The sequence below is a fragment of the Gopherus evgoodei genome, chromosome 7 (genome assembly GCF_007399415.2).
Source record: "Gopherus evgoodei ecotype Sinaloan lineage chromosome 7, rGopEvg1_v1.p, whole genome shotgun sequence".
In the NCBI taxonomy this organism is placed as follows: domain Eukaryota; kingdom Metazoa; phylum Chordata; order Testudines; family Testudinidae; genus Gopherus; species Gopherus evgoodei.
In genome coordinates, this window is record NC_044328.1 from 9,876,236 (window position 1) to 9,892,779 (window position 16,544).

At 41.8% G+C, this 16,544-nt stretch overlaps 1 protein-coding gene across 1 annotated transcript in view; it reads left to right on the forward strand.

Annotated features, from left to right (window-relative positions):
- The window catches only part of RBM20 (RNA binding motif protein 20), a 77,368-nt gene that overhangs the window by 22,809 nt on the left and 38,015 nt on the right, over window positions 1-16,544 (forward strand). The window contains exon 2 of the mRNA XM_030568859.1: window positions 14,831-16,034. Coding sequence (XP_030424719.1) covers window positions 14,831-16,034 — 1,204 coding nt within the window. The remainder of the gene's footprint in view (window positions 1-14,830; window positions 16,035-16,544) is intronic.

Consider the following 16,544-nt stretch of genomic DNA (forward strand, 5'->3'; position numbering starts at 1 on the left):
TATTTACCAACTTGTGGTTGTTTATCAGCCATAGTAATATTTTATTTTTTCCCCCAAGCAGCAATGTTTATACTGAGAGCCAAATGAAGACACTAACAGTGTTTATAAAGAATGTCACACACTGGGTTAATCATATGTCTTTTTTTTAAAAAATCTTACAAATATTAGAAAAGCAGGCAAATTCTCTGCACATTTGGTACATACAATACCTGAATGTTAGACAGATTTTCAGTTTGTCAAGATTACAAACTCTTTGTCTGCCAGAGCCTGGATTTATAAATGTGCCAGGCATGTTGCAAATCCCGTTTCCTTCTTTCTTCTCAGTGTATTGAGGATGCATCCGATGAAGTGAGCTGTAGCCCACGAAAGCTTATGCTCAAATAAATTTGTTAGTCTCTAAGGTGCCATAAGTACTCCTGTTCCTTTTGTATTGAGTAAGTGGTTTGAAGGATGGGATAATTACATCTGTGAGCAGTCCTTTTGTATTTTGTGTGTTTACCTATGATAGGCACCCAGACTACTGAATGGGTACCTAGAGCTACATTATATAAATGTGAAGAAATAAATAGGGAGACAGAATGTCTAGTGGTTGGAGAATGAGAATGAGAGGCTGGGCTCTTTTTTCCTGCGTTGATTAACTGTGCTGCTTTGGGCAAGTCACTCCAGTCTAAATTTTCAGTCATATTTACAACTTCTGTGCACCTCAGTTTTTGGCTGCTTAGATTCCTCATTTTCTCACATTGGACACTAAAAGTAGTAGTGAAATAGAGACAGGAACTTTGCAAAAGAGCTTTTAGATTCTGTGGGGAAAGGCATAATATTAGTGCAAACTAGTAATAAATATGATTTTTTAAAATGAGGCATCATTCACCCTTACAACACCATGTCTTCTTCCATTTTTAAATACAACAAAAATTGCCCAGAAGCTTTCAGGTATTATTAGGTGCATATAGTGAAATATTTGTTTGTTGTTTAACATTAGTATGTAAGATCCATATTAAAATATTTACTTAGTTATTACAGATATTACTGTGGTAATGTCCTTAGAAGTAAGTGCTAGTTGCAAAGGATGTTTTTAAATTGGGTTTTTTCCATTTTTTGCTTCATTATGGGGCATAAAGGAGGCTTGAAGGGATTTTTTAATTAGAGTTTTTGTTGTATTCTGTTAAAAGGTTTCTGCTTGTTTTTCAACTATGGCTAGATCGGGAGTGTCAAGCTACTCTTCTTTATTTAATGTTACTAGTGGTGGTGGGATGGGGTTCTGGGACATGTGCTGTGAATACTCACTGAGACTTAAAGATGGAGATACTGACTCTGACATTGGCATCCATTCTTGCAAGCGTCCAGTAGGCAATGCAGGTAGTTGGCTAATTATCTTCTCTCCTCCTCAGTCTCTCCCCTCTCACTCCATCTCTATTCTGGGGGCCTTCTTCCCTTTTTGATCCTTCTTGCACTTTCCAGGTCTGCACCTCTCTCCTTCCTAGGGCTCCTGTCCTCATCCCATAGGCATCTCCCAGTCTCTGTCTTTTCCTCTCCTAGCTGTTCCCCCTTCCTTTCATGTTCACCCCTGGGCCTTTCTTTCCTGATTTCTCCATCTATTTCTTTCCATGTCACTCTCACATTGGATCCTCCTCTTCTTTTCTTCTCCCTTCAGGGCCTCGGGTGACCTCCTCTGTCCCACCTTGTGGTAGGCTTTTCCATAGTCCTCTCCCCTTCGGAGGCTCCATTCCCACTTCCTAGGATCTCTCTCCCCACACTTTTTTGCTCTGTCCCACCCCTACAAATAGCACTCTGTCGCTCTTCAGTCTCCCCGGAACCTCACCACTCATTCAGTCCCATCTAGCTCTGTACAGAAGCCCTGCCCCAGAGCATTCCCACATCCTTCTGCACGTCCAGGTACCCACAGCCATTCTGTCCCCTCCTAGCCTTTCTGCTCCGCACACTCTTGCTCGTGTCTCTCATACCCTGTGCCTCATAGCTCTGAGGACTCTACCTTTGCAATGGGGTTGGGGTGAGGTAACACTCTTTGGTACCCCTTCTTCACACACCCTGCACCCAATCTCTCTCGGCGGTGAGACATTCTGAGTAAGAGGTGTTGACAGCCAACTGGAGCAGAACTGGACGTAGCCCGCAGAAAGCAGCAGCATGTCTTCCTCTGGGGATGGGATGTAGGAAGCGAGCCATTAAAAGAAACAAAGCCCTACTCAGTACTATGAGCCTGTTTTGAGAGGTTGTGGGAGAGGCATCATCCCTGTTTTATACTTAGTTGTGTTTGGACCTTCTGCCACAGAAGACCTAATATTGACACAGGGTTAATTCACAAGCTCCAGCTTTATTGTGGCTGCTTAAAATATGGCTTCTCAGATAGTTCCCCAGGAGCTGTCATTTCCAGACGATTCCCCTCAGGAGACAGTATGCTGCCTGAAAGTGTCTGCTAGCACTTTGATATTGTTACATGCCCTCTCATTTCAAGAAAACTGTAACACACCTCGGCAATAACTGATAACATAAATGCATATATTCCTTTCAGATGCTGACCACTCTTGAGGTTACTGCATTGATCACCTGATCAGTTTGTCTAGCCTATGTACCCGTACAACTTGGAAGTCCATCGTACAAAATCCCTCAGATGAGCAGGTCTGTTTACAATCCACCGTCCTCTAGTACAGTATGGTTCACTGGTGATCCCCGGTGCTTTCTTCCTCCAGTCTGGTCAACTACAGTCTCTAGGCTTGGTGTTGCTGGGGTCTCCATTGAAACACCTTCTTCCTCCTGTCTTTCCTCTGGTATGCCCTGGACATTGTCTGCTTTGAACAACTGTAGCTCAGGATTCTCCTGCTCTAGAACCCTAAAACATGTTGTCCAGGGTTCCTTTATTTTCCTGGGGTGCATATGCTTTCACCTCACTGTCCATTGCCCTTTTGCCATTGATATGATCTTTGGTTTCCTGGTTGAAACACAGTGGCTTTGTGCTAGAACAAATCCTGTTTTGTTAATGATTACATATGCATTTTGTCACCTGGCTCCAGATATGGCTGATCTCTCATGGATCTGCTGTGGTAAAACACTGGTCTTTTTTGCTGGTTTCTCTGCAGCTCAGCAAGTGAAGCACCTGAGTACCCTGATACTAACAACCTTCCGCTCCTCAGCAAGAATGTCTTAGTTCTACAGTGCATCAGTCTTTGGGCTAGACCTCAATTTAGGCCTTGCGAGGGAGTATTTCTGTGATCTAGTAGTGCTACATATGAGTCAGCCTCAGCAGTTTTCATTTTTTTCAACAGTTTTAGCACTTTTTACTGCTGATTCCATTTTGTCATTGCTTTCAGGATGCCCTGGTGAAGATGTTATATGATCAAAATCCCTAGTCCTTACTGAAATTCCAAAACTCTCCTCAAACAAACCGTGGTTCGTTATCAGCACCCATGAGGTCCGGTATCACACACCATGCAAAGTCTGCTTTTATATTCCATATGACAGTTCTGGATCCCTGTGTTTGGTAAATAGACTATCTCCCAGAAATTAGAAAAGTAGTCTAAAATGATCATAGAAGCAACCTTCAATTCCCAAATGTGACAAATGGACTTTGTGCATAATCTCATTCCTAAAAGCTGCTGGAATAACTGGTTTTTCTCCCCCAAAATATAAAGCCATTCTGTATACACAATTTGTCTCTTATCAGAAGGAATGGTGTTATCCCTGTCAGGTACTTGGTCTTTTGTCATTGGCCATCCTTATAGGATCATGAGTTTCAATGTCTGAAGTATTCTATCTTGCTCGGTACTTTTCTGTATCTCTTGCCACCTTTCGTTGAAGATAGATAAGTACCATATTTATTGTTTCCACCTCAGCCTCTATGGATACTTCTTTGCTGGGTTCTGGTATGTATGTATGGATCAACGTGTCTCCCAACACCAAGTGCACTTGAGAGATTTATAGTCAGATTGTGTGTCCGCAGTGCAACCGTAAGTGCATTGGTGAAACTTGTCAATTCCCAAGAGTATTGGTAACAACTCTTTTTCAATTTGAGCACAGGTATTCTCTGTCACAAACAGTGCTGTGTTTGCGAACGCAACAGGCTGTCCCCTTGCAGCATGGTAGTTTGGATGCATCACATTGCAGAATCAGAGGTTCCCCTGTATTGTAATATTTCAAAATGGGAGCCTTCCCAATCATCTCTTTTCCTTTCCAAAATGCTTGTTTGTGTTGGTCCATCCACTCCTGTAAGGGTTCTCAGTGTGTCAGCTGCCTCAGGATCTTGCAACTCTCAAACAGATGGCTGCAACACTGTGCTAAATATGTGACTATTCCCAGGAATCTATGGACTCCTTTAACACTGCTGAATCTTGACATTTCTCTAATTGCCCTCACTTTCTCTGGGTCTACTTTCAGGCCTTTGGAGATCAGCAAATGTCAAATGTTGGTTACTCTCATTCTGAGGTTGTCTAAGTTCAATTTTGTATTATTTTCTTTGCATCTCTGTTATAAAATGTAGTAATTTGTAGTCGTCATCTCATTGTACTTGTTCTGAGTTATCACCCTCTGCCACTGTCTGAACATCATCTGCTGTTGTGTGGACTCCCATCAGGCCCTCCAATGCTTGGGTCAATCTGCTATGCAACACCTGTGGTGCAGGACTGATTTCCACTGGCGTCCTTAATCATTGGTATCTCCCAAACTGAGCTGCGAAGGTTGTCAAGTAACATGATTCTTCATCCAGTTCGATGTGCCAGAATCCATTTTTACATTACATGTTTGAATAAGTCTCACTTTAGACAGATCTGGTAATAGGTCCCCAATTGTAGTCAGAGGGAAGTGGTTCCATTCTAAAATTTGGTTTGAAGGCTGTGGGTCTATGCATATTCTCAGTCTTCTGTATGTCTTTACCACCATAAAACTGCTTATCCTGTCTGTGCTCTTCTCTACGGGCTGTATAATTCCACAATTCTGTAGGTTCTGCAGTTTGTCTTTCAGTGGCTGTAGTAATGCAATAGGTACTCTTGGTTTTTTTAGCATTTTAACTGGCTTCACACTGGTGTTCATCTCTATTTTATAAACACCATCTAGCCATCCACCTCCCTGAAACACATGTCTATACTCCCTCTGTATCATCTCCTGGTCCCAGGTAATACCATCCAACTTATCTTCAGTCCCCCCAATATCCCTTTCTTTATGTTCTGGAGCTGTGCTTTTATCCAGTTAATAGATTCAGTGGCCTTGCTGTCCAGAAGTGGTACTGCTTTCTCGTCATCTATGATCACAAAATCCAGTCTGTATTTCTTTGTGTTCCTTGGATTTCTTAATTTAATTTTACGTTTCTCCATGGGCTTTAAAGTGGTAAGGTTGTACATTGTTAACAGCTGGTTAGTCTCTTCCAACATATGTCTGGGTTCACCAGATTGGTTGGGATAATGTTACAACTTGCTCCACAATCTAATTGAAACAGTATCGCTTTCCTCCCAAATAACATGGCTGCATACAACTGTTTCTAATGCTCACTAGGGTCCCCTTGCACTGTGTTTACCAGCTGTTGGGTCAGCCACATAATGTCCTCATGACCACTGTTGCTCTCTTCAGTTATTGTATGTAGCTTGGATTTGTTTTTCTTCTCTCTGGACAAACACTTGGCTGCAAAATGATTAAATTTGTCACAGATATGGCATTTTTTCCCCATAAACCAGGCACTTCTCTTTCTGTCTTACATGTTTTCTCCTACAATACATGCATGTGTCTGTACCATTGTCATCTATTGATGTTGGATCTGATTTTGCATCCGACAAAGTGGGTATTCACCCACGAAAGCTCATGCTCCAAAACGTCTGTTAGTCTATAAGGTGCTACAGGATTCTTTGCTGCTTTTGCAGATCCAGACTAACAGGGCTACCCCTCTGATACATATCTGATTTTGATTTCTGTTTCTTATGTAGTGCATGTGTAGTTTTTGCTGACTGTCCTTCCAGGGTTCTAATCCTCTCCTTGGACAGTTCTTCAGCCCTGCATATCTCCAAGCTTTTCTCTACAGTTAAGTCAGCTTCCCTCCAGAACCGCTCTAATACTTGTGAGTTTTGTATCCCACACACTATCCGATCTCTTATCAGCGAGTCTTTAATATTTCCAAAGTTACAACAGGCTGCTAGCACTTTTAAACTGCTGCTCTGCTTATCTCTACCCTCCCCAATTGCTTGATTCCAACTAAAGAAACTGTATCTTTCCACCATTTCATTTTTATAGGGATTACAGTGACTATCAAAACCAGACCATTATTGCTTCTACGGTGCATTGAGCTCGGGGAAATTCTGCCCACAGAATCTCACTTATCCCTCTCCCCCTTTCTCTAATCAGGTAACAAAACAGTTTGACTTTCACAGCCTCCGCTTTATCTGCCCTAGCGATATCGACATAGAGATTAAATTCCTCTTTCCAGTTCTTCCATGCCTGAGCTAAATTCTTAGCTTCCAGGTTTAATGTCACTGGAGGGTTCAACCCCTCCATCTTCTGTATCCGTCTTGTCTTGTAAAACAAAACTATGTACTCAGAGAAGTGTTCCGCTCTCTGCAGTGCAACTCTGAATGGCCTCTTGCCACCAAAGGAAGTATTTCTTCACACAACACACAGTCAACCTGTGGAACTCTTTGCCAGGCGATGTTGTGAAGGTCAAAACTATAACAGGATTCAAAAAAGAATTAGATCAGTTCATGGAGGATAAGTCCATCAATGGCTATTAGCCAAGATGGTCAGGGATGCAGCCCCATGGTATGGGTGTCCCTGAACCTGCATCACAGATGATGAGAGCCAGTCTCTCAGAATAGGGGGAATTGGTATGATTATTACATATTATTAATCCATATTTACAAAATAGTCCTCAAACACTATGACAGTACATGCAACACTGCTTTGAGAAAAATGGTACAAAGTGGTACAATGAACGTCACTTCAGTATTCAAGAGTAAATGGAGTATCTGTTCTATATCTGACACATTCTCTATCAGAGACACTATATCCTGTACTTACAAGGGGCTGGCTTTGCCTAAACAGTATCTTTTCCATCTCTAACTTCTCTGACTCAAATGGAAGGAGGGTGTTACATGAGAGAGTTATAAAGAAAAACCAGTTATTACAGTACCTAGAAATTGCACCGCAAACAGATGCCATATAACACAGAACATTTTCTGAGCAAAACTGAAGGTGCTGGCATCAATGTGAATGTAAATCAAACATGAGGGAACAAAATAGTGACACACTCTGAATGCCACACCCCTTGCTTTGTTGTTTTTATGCTACTGCCCTGGCTTGTGATCCATGACAGTAGCTTCATGGTTTGAGCCAGTCAAATTGAACAGAACTCTCTTTAAAGAAAACAAAACATTTAGTTGATTTCTGCAAGGTCTGTTCTCCCCGATAAGCCACTCCCAGACCTGTGCTGCATAAACTTGACTGGTTAATAAGAAATATCTCAGCAGCATTAGATGAGACGCAACTTTTTGTCTTACAACTATAAGTGTAAAGAACTGCTGATGCATATAAACAGAAACCATGTGGGGGATAGAACCTGGGAGGCTAAAGAGCTTGCTGTGGGAGTCAGGCATCTCACTCCCTTAGACAGCTTTGAAAATCCCAGCCATTACAGCTGTGTGATTAAATAGTGAGTATTTGCATTCCATTCTCCACTGAATGGTTAGCTTTGTGTAACAGGCTGGATAAGGGTACTGCCCCCAGTGGCAAACACACATGACTGTTCTGTCTAGGTCCCATGTAAGCATTGGCTAATGCTTTCTTTTAAGTTCTCAGTAACATAATGTTGGGCTTTTAATATAGAATTTGGATTCTGAAGGATTTATGGCCCCATCATTTAAATGCATTAAAGCAGGTCAGATTTTCAGTGCCCCTATAATTAGCTGATTTTACTGTGACCAAAGCTCAGCAAGAAACCTTCTGCTGCATAGGATTTCAGAACCTAAATAATAAAGGTGGAGTTCCCTTCTCTCCCTTCTGCAAATGTCCAAAAATCTTCTGACCCAGAAAATCCTCCTGCAAAAACCAAAGAAAATATTATTGTAGAGCTCTGGAGGAAAAAAGGGTCCTGGAGTATAATTCAAATGGAAGAAAAATGTTTCCCCATACGCTTTTCCACCAAAGCACGTATCCTTATTGACGTAAGTGGTGAGCTTATTTAACAATGAATTTGAACCCTACATTTTTGGGGAGGGTTAGAAGAACAAAAGAATATAAACCTTGATTTTACTAGTTAATCTGTTTTATATTACTTGGATTTATCATCGCTGTACTTGTGACCCTAATCGCAGCACTGTTATAGGTATGGTTGTGGAGCTCTTTTAATTCTAGGGGACAGATTTTGCCCTCATGTGCCCAAAGTGCTCATGGAAGATTGCTAAAGTTGTGCACATTTATTTGAAGGCAAGGTTTGGCCCTAAGACCGTATTGATTTTTGTTAGCTCTTTATATATAATATGGGGTTGGATTTATTTTTTTTTTTTTTGGTTTGCTCCATCAGCCAAATGGTGAATATTTTTTTTAAAAGTTTAGGAACATTAGTCCAGCTGTTTTGGAACTAATGAAGCATTGAGGAGAAGATATGTTTTTTTACTTTTAACAGAATATAATGTTTTGTGTTCAGATAACTCAAAAATGGCTTTTTTAAAGTCATCAAACTCACCATGTACATAGTCCTCAATGAACAGTTACAGCAAGTTTGTTTGCTGTGTTAGAAAAAATTGATTCAGGCAAAAGTTGTAATTTACCAAAAATAGCATACTCTTGCATACACAGCTGTTATAAATTATCATAACTGTAGAGTAGTGCAGAATCAAAAATAGAAATATATTTAGCATACTCCTGAATTTCAAGTTGTTTTGGTTTATTTTTATGCACTAAACTGGATCATTATTTTCAGAAAACTTTGCTAAAATATGCACATTTTTAAATTATATTATAAAAATGAAAACAGTTTTACCTTGGAAATTTTCACAAATTCATGTTTTCTCAATGTTCCAATGAAAAAATGTCATCTCAACAAAATTACATGTAATGCCAGATTCATATGCATAATTAAAGAAGACAATAAATTTTCATACGGAATTCCACAAAACATTAAATTTTGCACACCTCTGAAGCACAGTACATTTGCCTACCCTATTTAATCTCACACCAGGTGCAACAGTCCAAATATATGCATGAGCAAGCATAATCCAAATAAATCACTCCACAAGTGTAATTCAAAATAGAATAGAAAGGTAATTTACTAAACCGCACTTTATGAACAATTTTGGCTTTGAATAAGCAATCAACATATTCTTCGAGTCTTCTAAAGGACGTTTTCTATTTAGCCTTTTCATCGCTTTCAGAGATGGGGTTATTCAACTAATCCAGGTGTTCAGATACTAACTACAGACAACTCTGTGATACTGTCTGTTCCTGGACGCTAAAGATTACAGAGATAACAGATTGGTTGAAATAAATAGTAGCAATCGAGTTGTGCATGCTTTTGGAATTTTATTGTGAATCTCATGATATTTGGTGTGTTTCTTAAAGCCTCAGCTCCTGGAGTCATGTGAATGTGTATGTGAGAATCAGAGCTTTCATTTTTTTGGTTTGGGGATTGTTCTGGTTTTTTTTCCTTTAAAGATTTCTAGCCCTCATAGTTGTAGGGAAAAAAATGGAAAATGTGACCTGCATACCCCAGATGTTAAAAATCAGAAGGGAAATAAAAAGAATCCCCAAAACTATTAGTTTTTCATCTCCAATCTCATGATTTTTGAACAATTAAGTTTGGCAATACTGGCAGCAACAAATAACGTGTAGGAGATGGATTGTTTTGTCCATGTGTGTGTGTGCAAATAGGGTGCATTACTAATCAAAAATATCTTTGCTGAGCAAAATCTTTATACAATTTATAAAATCTTCAATATTTGGTTAAATCTGTGCCTCGGAGTTGACTGTAAAATTGTGCTGGCAAGAACTAGTCATAAATGTAAATATTTTGCTCAGATTGTAGAAATAGAGAAACAACATTTAAAATGATTATATATACATTTTTCAGGTCCCATAACCTCTCCTAGGTCCCATATTACATAGGGGAGCACAAGTTCTCAAACTTTTTCCTACCATGAACTGCTCTTTAAATACAGAGATCCTGTCTGAGACACAGCTGCTCTCAGCCTCCTAATCTACAGCCTCCTCCCAGCCCGGATGCAAGTGCCTCACCTTCCCAGTTCTAGCTACAGTGCTTGGCTGCATTTAAAAATATCCCGTTAAGGAAGGCGAGGGGGTAGGAACTCAGCAGGGCAGAGGCGAGGAGGGAACTTTGTTAAAAGAACTTTAAGGTTGCAACATGAAGCATTCCGAAGTCTAGAAATGCCAATGTCCGAATGAACTTGCAATCCATGTCCCTCCCCTGCACCTTCCTTCATGTTTTCACTTGCTAACAGTGTTAGGTAGGGATGGCAGCAGCTGCTGCTGATTGGCGACTTAATCTCACTCAGGCTTCTCTCTGCTCCAGCTCTGCAGACAGACACAGAGGGTATGTCTACACTACAATAAAACACCCCTGGCTGGCCCAGGTCATGTGGCTCAGGCTGCAGGGCTATAAAATTGCAGGGTAGACATTTGGGCTCAGGCAGCAGCCTCAGCTCTGGGACCCTTCCCCTGATCTGTGGCCCCACAAGGGGAGGGAGAGTGGAGGTTGCTGCTCAGAGCAACACCAGGCAGCGATCTCTGCTGTCCACTTGTGTCTCCCCTCCTGTCCAGCTTTAAAATGGACAAATACTTCACAAGTATTTGACAAAAGCAAGCTCCACGGAGTACCTTGAAATGTCATGCAGCCCACGGATAGAGAATTGCTATAACAGGGCATTACGGTGTAGAATCTTCTGTGGGGCACTGTTAGCAGTTAACTGCTATATTTATGGCACATCGAGTACCCGGTGCTTTTGGGGCATGGTTTGATAACATGTGAGACAAATGGTTTTACCGTCTCCCCGGAGAACTAGTTCCATGTGGCCAATAGGAGCCGTTACAAAGCCATTGCAGCTGTTGTGCTTCTCTGATGGGTATGTGCTATTGTATGTCCTTTCAGCACCTTGGGATTAAACTGTTAGAAATAGTATTCATCTGGATCTCCAAAATCTCAAAGAATTATAAGTGGAACTACAAACCCTTCAAGTTTTTATTTTCCAACTACTAGGCAAAGCATCTTTATGCTCATAAAGCATTTTTATAAAGAGTTTTATTGCTTTTACAGTATACAGGATGGACTAGCAGCTAAGAAATGAAAAAACAATTCTGATTTTAGTGAATCCCACATAGCATAACAGAAATAAGGATATTCCTGATGCTAGCTACACAATATATCTTTCATAGTAAGTAATTAGGCATAATAGTGTGTCTAATTTTCAGGTGGTAATAACAACGTATGCTAGTTTTCTACCACTGCATTGCATGCTAAAGCAATACAGTTTTGCTAATTGGCTTGATTTTGCAATGTACTGAGCAACCTCATATCCTGTTGACATCCGCTTGGGATTTGTGGGTGCTTAGCCTCTCACAGGATTGGGTTTGTTTGTATGTACATCATATTTTGACCATGCTTTCCTGGTAACTTCCTTTTGCAAACGAATCTGTAGGAAGCACTACCATCAAATCAGGTCAGATAATGAGCAATGGAAAGTAAAACCACTATAAGATAAAACAAAAGACACTAGAGAGCTGAAGTCTGCTGATATGCATTTATTCTACTGACAGCGAATTCTGTTGCTGCATAATGAAATACTGTTTGATATCCCTATAAACAGATGTGCCCTGCAGTTGCTAATGGACATTTAATGTTAAATATGAAACCCATTTATTTTCTTTTAGTTGTACTGTAGATTTAACCAGATGTTTTACTAATTTGTGTTTTTAAAATGTCGCATACTGACAAGCCATCAAAATTAATTACATCTTTATAAATCAGCCAATTATTAACAGCAAATGTTGCATTGCAGTTGATGGTTAGTTCTTGCCTTGAAATTAAAACTTAATAGATTTTTATAGTGCAGATAAAATGAGTCTTGGACAGGATTCCTCTTATTCAACAGCTTAGTACTGTGCGTAGTGGTTGAAAGAATGAGCAGCCATTTGAAATGTGTTGATTATCTGTGGTATGCAGTGTTGTTGTAGCTCTCTCGGTCCCAGGATATTAGAGAGACAAAGTCAGTGAAGTAATATCTTTTCTCTCAAAAACAGCAAAGAGTCCTGTGGCACCTTATAGACTAACAGACTTATTGGAGCATGAGCTTTTGTGGGTGAATACCCACTTGTTGGATGCATGCGTGCAGACGAAGTGGGTATTCACTCACGAAAGCTCATGCTCCAAAACGTCTGTTAGTCTATAAGGTGCCACAGGACTCTCTGCTGCTTTTACAGTTCCAGACTAACACGGCTACATCTCTGATCTTTTCTCCCGAGAGCTTGTCTCTCTCACCCACACAAGTTGATCCAATAAAAGATATTACCTCACCCACCTGGATTATCTGTGGTGTTTGTTAGCAGAAGCCCCTGGCAAGGAAAAGAGGGTGACATGACAGAGGTGGAAAATAGATGCAACCACTCCTCTGCTATGGGCCTGTAAGGGTATGTCTAGTTGGCAGCAAACCTCCCAGCTTGGGTCAACAGGCTTGGGTTAGCACGATCAGAGCTATCTCTCTAAAAATAGCTGTGTAGACAACACTTTGAAGCTGTGTAGTCAGCACTTTGAAGCCCACCCCCATGGGGGTGGGCTTCAGAACCCAACCTCCAGCCTGAGCTGCCACATCAAAGCACTGTCTAGATAACAATGTTTAGAGATCCAGTGTGAGCTCTGTCAGCCCAAGTCTATTGACCCTAAGGGCCCAGCTCTGTCCAAATTGGGGCTTGCACTGCTTATAGAGGGAGTGTGGCCAGAGGATGCCATATTATGCACATCCACCGAGCAGTCTCATCCAGAGATCGTGCATATTTCCTGGAAGCACACAGGATGGTCATTATAGACAGAGGTGATGTTTTGTGGTTTTGTTTTAACGTTTCTGCAAATACAGTTCAGCTGTTTTCCAAATTTAGGGGGAAATGCATTGTTTGGCCAGTGTTTTAAAATTCACACAACTGTCTGGGGAAAAGTTCTAGTGCTTCCATGTTTCAGAGGAAGGATGTGAAATGTAGCAGGAGGGTTACCATGGGGACAGAGAGAAGCCTTGTGGTGCACCCATGAAAATCCTGAGCATGCTGCATTGTGGAGCTGAGCAGGACTTTTCCTGCAATTGCTTCTCCTTCCTATTGGGAGCTGTTCTAGTGCTGGGCACAAGAACTGAAAGCAGTGAGACTGTCCTGTGCTTTCAGTTCTCCCCCTGCTTGATCCCAGGCAGCCGTGGTTCTTTATAAAAATAGCGATTGTGTAGCTAAAGTGCGTCATAATGCATATATACAATGGGGCAGAGTTAAGTTTCTACAAGCAATCTTAATTCTGACCTTTCCTAACTTTTGAGTGCTTGACTTTGCAACCTTAACAATATTTTAATGTAGAGGTTTTTTTGTGTAATTTATATCCTTACGTGAGTATTCAATTAACACCCTATTGCCTTTTGTTCAGCGTGGTATTTAGCTTTCTTTTTATGGATTTTTATTACATGGGGCTAGGCTGTGCGGGAACATAACATCCCTCTACATATTCTCCCTCCAACCTTCTCTCTGGGCTGCTCCCTTTATGCCTTTTGTTTCATACCACCCTTACATTTGGATGAGCCTTCTAATTAAAGTTAATCAAGTATCCTCCTTTCCCACCCCCACAACTCTCCTGAAGGCTTCCCTGTATCGTGAAGCATTCCAGCTCTGAATAACGCACTCCACTGAAGCCCTACTCCTGCAAGCTGTTAAGCACATGCATAAGCGTACTCACATTAGGAGTCTCATTCAAGTTATTTAAACAAGGGTATATGATGAACATTGGCTGGGGTGAAAATCACGTAGACCTTGATTTCGATCTGGTGAGATTGTAGAATTATTTCATCCCTTGCGATTAAAATTTGCAGACTTCACAGAAGTGTGTGTGTGTGTGTGTGTGAGAGAGAGAGAGAGAGACTCCTAGGACAGCTCAGCTATTTCAAGGGAGAGGAGTTGTCTGATCATCCATTCATCCTGGCTCTGACTGTAGCTTTCCCTCCTGACTTTGGTGGGCCACTTGACTTTCCTGCCACAGTTTTTCCATCTGTAACATAGGGACAGTCCTTATTTACTCATCAGAGCCCGCACTCCAAGCCAGAGACCTCATCCGCCCCCCTGCACCCCAACCCTTTGCCCCAGCCCAGAGCCCCCTCCTGCACCATGAACCCCTCATTTATGGGCCCACCCCAGAGCCTGTACCTCCAGCCAGAGCCCTCACCCCCCTCCCGCGCCCACCCAGTGAAAATGAGCAAGTGAGCGAGAGTGGGTGAGAGCAAGTGACTGAAGGAAGGGGGATGGAGTGAGTGGGGGTGGGGCCTCAGAGAAGGGGCGGGGCAGTGGGCAGGGCAAGGGTGTTCAGTTTTCTGCAATCAGAAAGTTGGCAACCCTAGATCAGACTCTAGATAAACATGTGGCTTTTTTCCCATCTTTGCAACACTGATCTCCCTAATGACATTTTAATTGAAATGAATATGGCACTAGACACTTAAGAGAGATGGCTTACTGCTGTGTCATAAACCACCATCTCGCCCTCCACAAGTTTAGAAAATGTAGCTTCTTAACCCAGGTCCCATTATGGTAAGAAGGGGGGGCTGCTGTTAACTTTTAGATTAATTTAACGAAACCATCTCCTGTTCCTTTTCAGTGCGGCCAAGCTTCTGGACAAAAATCCATTCTCTGTCAGCGCTCCAAATCCACTGCTTCCTTCTCCCGCAAGTCTTCAGCTCGCTCAGCTACAAGCCCAGCTTACCCTGCACAGGCTAAAATTGGCTCAGACAGCAGTCACCAGCAACACAGCAGCTGCAACTGTTCTGAATCAAGTTCTCTCCAAAGTGGCCATGTCTCAGCCACTGTTTAATCAATTAAGACATCCGTCCATGATTAACACTCCCCAGGGGCATGCCGGAGGACCTCAGCAAGGACCTGTGATCGCCAATACTAGATTTCCATCTAGTGGAATACCTTTTCCAGCACAGAATCCAGCTTTAGCGGTACCAGGAGGAAGCATGGGGCCTATTGGGAACATACAGAATCAAAACCCAAATTCTATTGTCATGCACCCCTTTGGAGGTGTAATGGCTCAGACATCCAGCCAACCAGCTGTAGTTATGAGTCTCAATGAGACAGGCCACTCATCTGCTGCGGGAGGATTTTATGACTACAATAAACAAAATGTGTCTGCCCCTCAAGTATACACAGCTGATGCAGGCCAGGGCAATCAGCACAACTTCATGACCAGTGGGTCTCACTCAGGCTCCTCCTCCTCAGGAGGGGTACCGTATGAAGGTCATTTTGGTCCTTCCAGCCAACTAAAACAAGACAGTCAGCCTGGATTTCAGAAAGACTTCTATGGCCCCAATTCTAAAGGACAACATCCAACAGGAATACAATCTTTGGGTTTTTCTGGTGAGCCACAGATGAGTGCTCATCACACTGTGAGTCAGAAGGGAGAAGCAGGCCCTGTGGTACATAACACAGGTGCAAATAGCCAGTGGGAAAACACTCCTAATTTCTCCAGCCAGAACAAGGCTGACCTCATGGTCAGTGGCAACTTGTGGCCGTCCACAGGTCAGCAGTATGAAATAAGAAATGAACTGTACAACCCTGAAGAACCGACACCTGACACAAAGTTTGGTGCTGGGACTACACTTCCTTTCCACAGACTTAACAATAGTAAACCAATTTTCAGTAGTTCCCGAATGAGGCAGAATGAGGAGTTGACCACAAAAACATCTGATTTGTCAGTGAGATCACTTCAGCCTCATGAACTAAATGACTTTCACGGCATAGCTCCTCTTCACTTCCCACACGTCTGCACAATATGTGACAGAAAGATCTTGGATCTAAAGGTAAGTGATTCTATCTAACACATTAATGGGTGATTCTACTCTGCAGAGTGATTCAACTAAATTCATACTGTGGAGTTCTCTGTTCATCTTGTGTCACTAATATCATATCAAACTTGCTTACTTCACAAGTAAAAATGACTATGTTGGCTTTTAAATACCAGTCCCGCAAACTCTATCTAGTCTCTGAGAGTCAAGATGGGTTCTTGTGCATCATCACTGGTAATAAAGATGCTGCAAGCTAAGTTATGCTACTTGTGTAACCCCATCAACCTTGACTGGAGTTACCTGGGTGTAACTGAGGATATAATTTGTAGAGTTGACTGGAGGACATCAATTCTGTTTTGAGGCAACTTTTGAAGTCTTGACATTTGCTTTTGTTTCATGCTGGAACAAAAACAGAACATTTTTATGAGCAGGGTCACAGTTCTCCAAGGTGCTGAGAACCTTCAGAATTTATGGACACTAATGGAATTTGATGGTACTGAGCATCTTGAAGGATGAGGCCTTCAG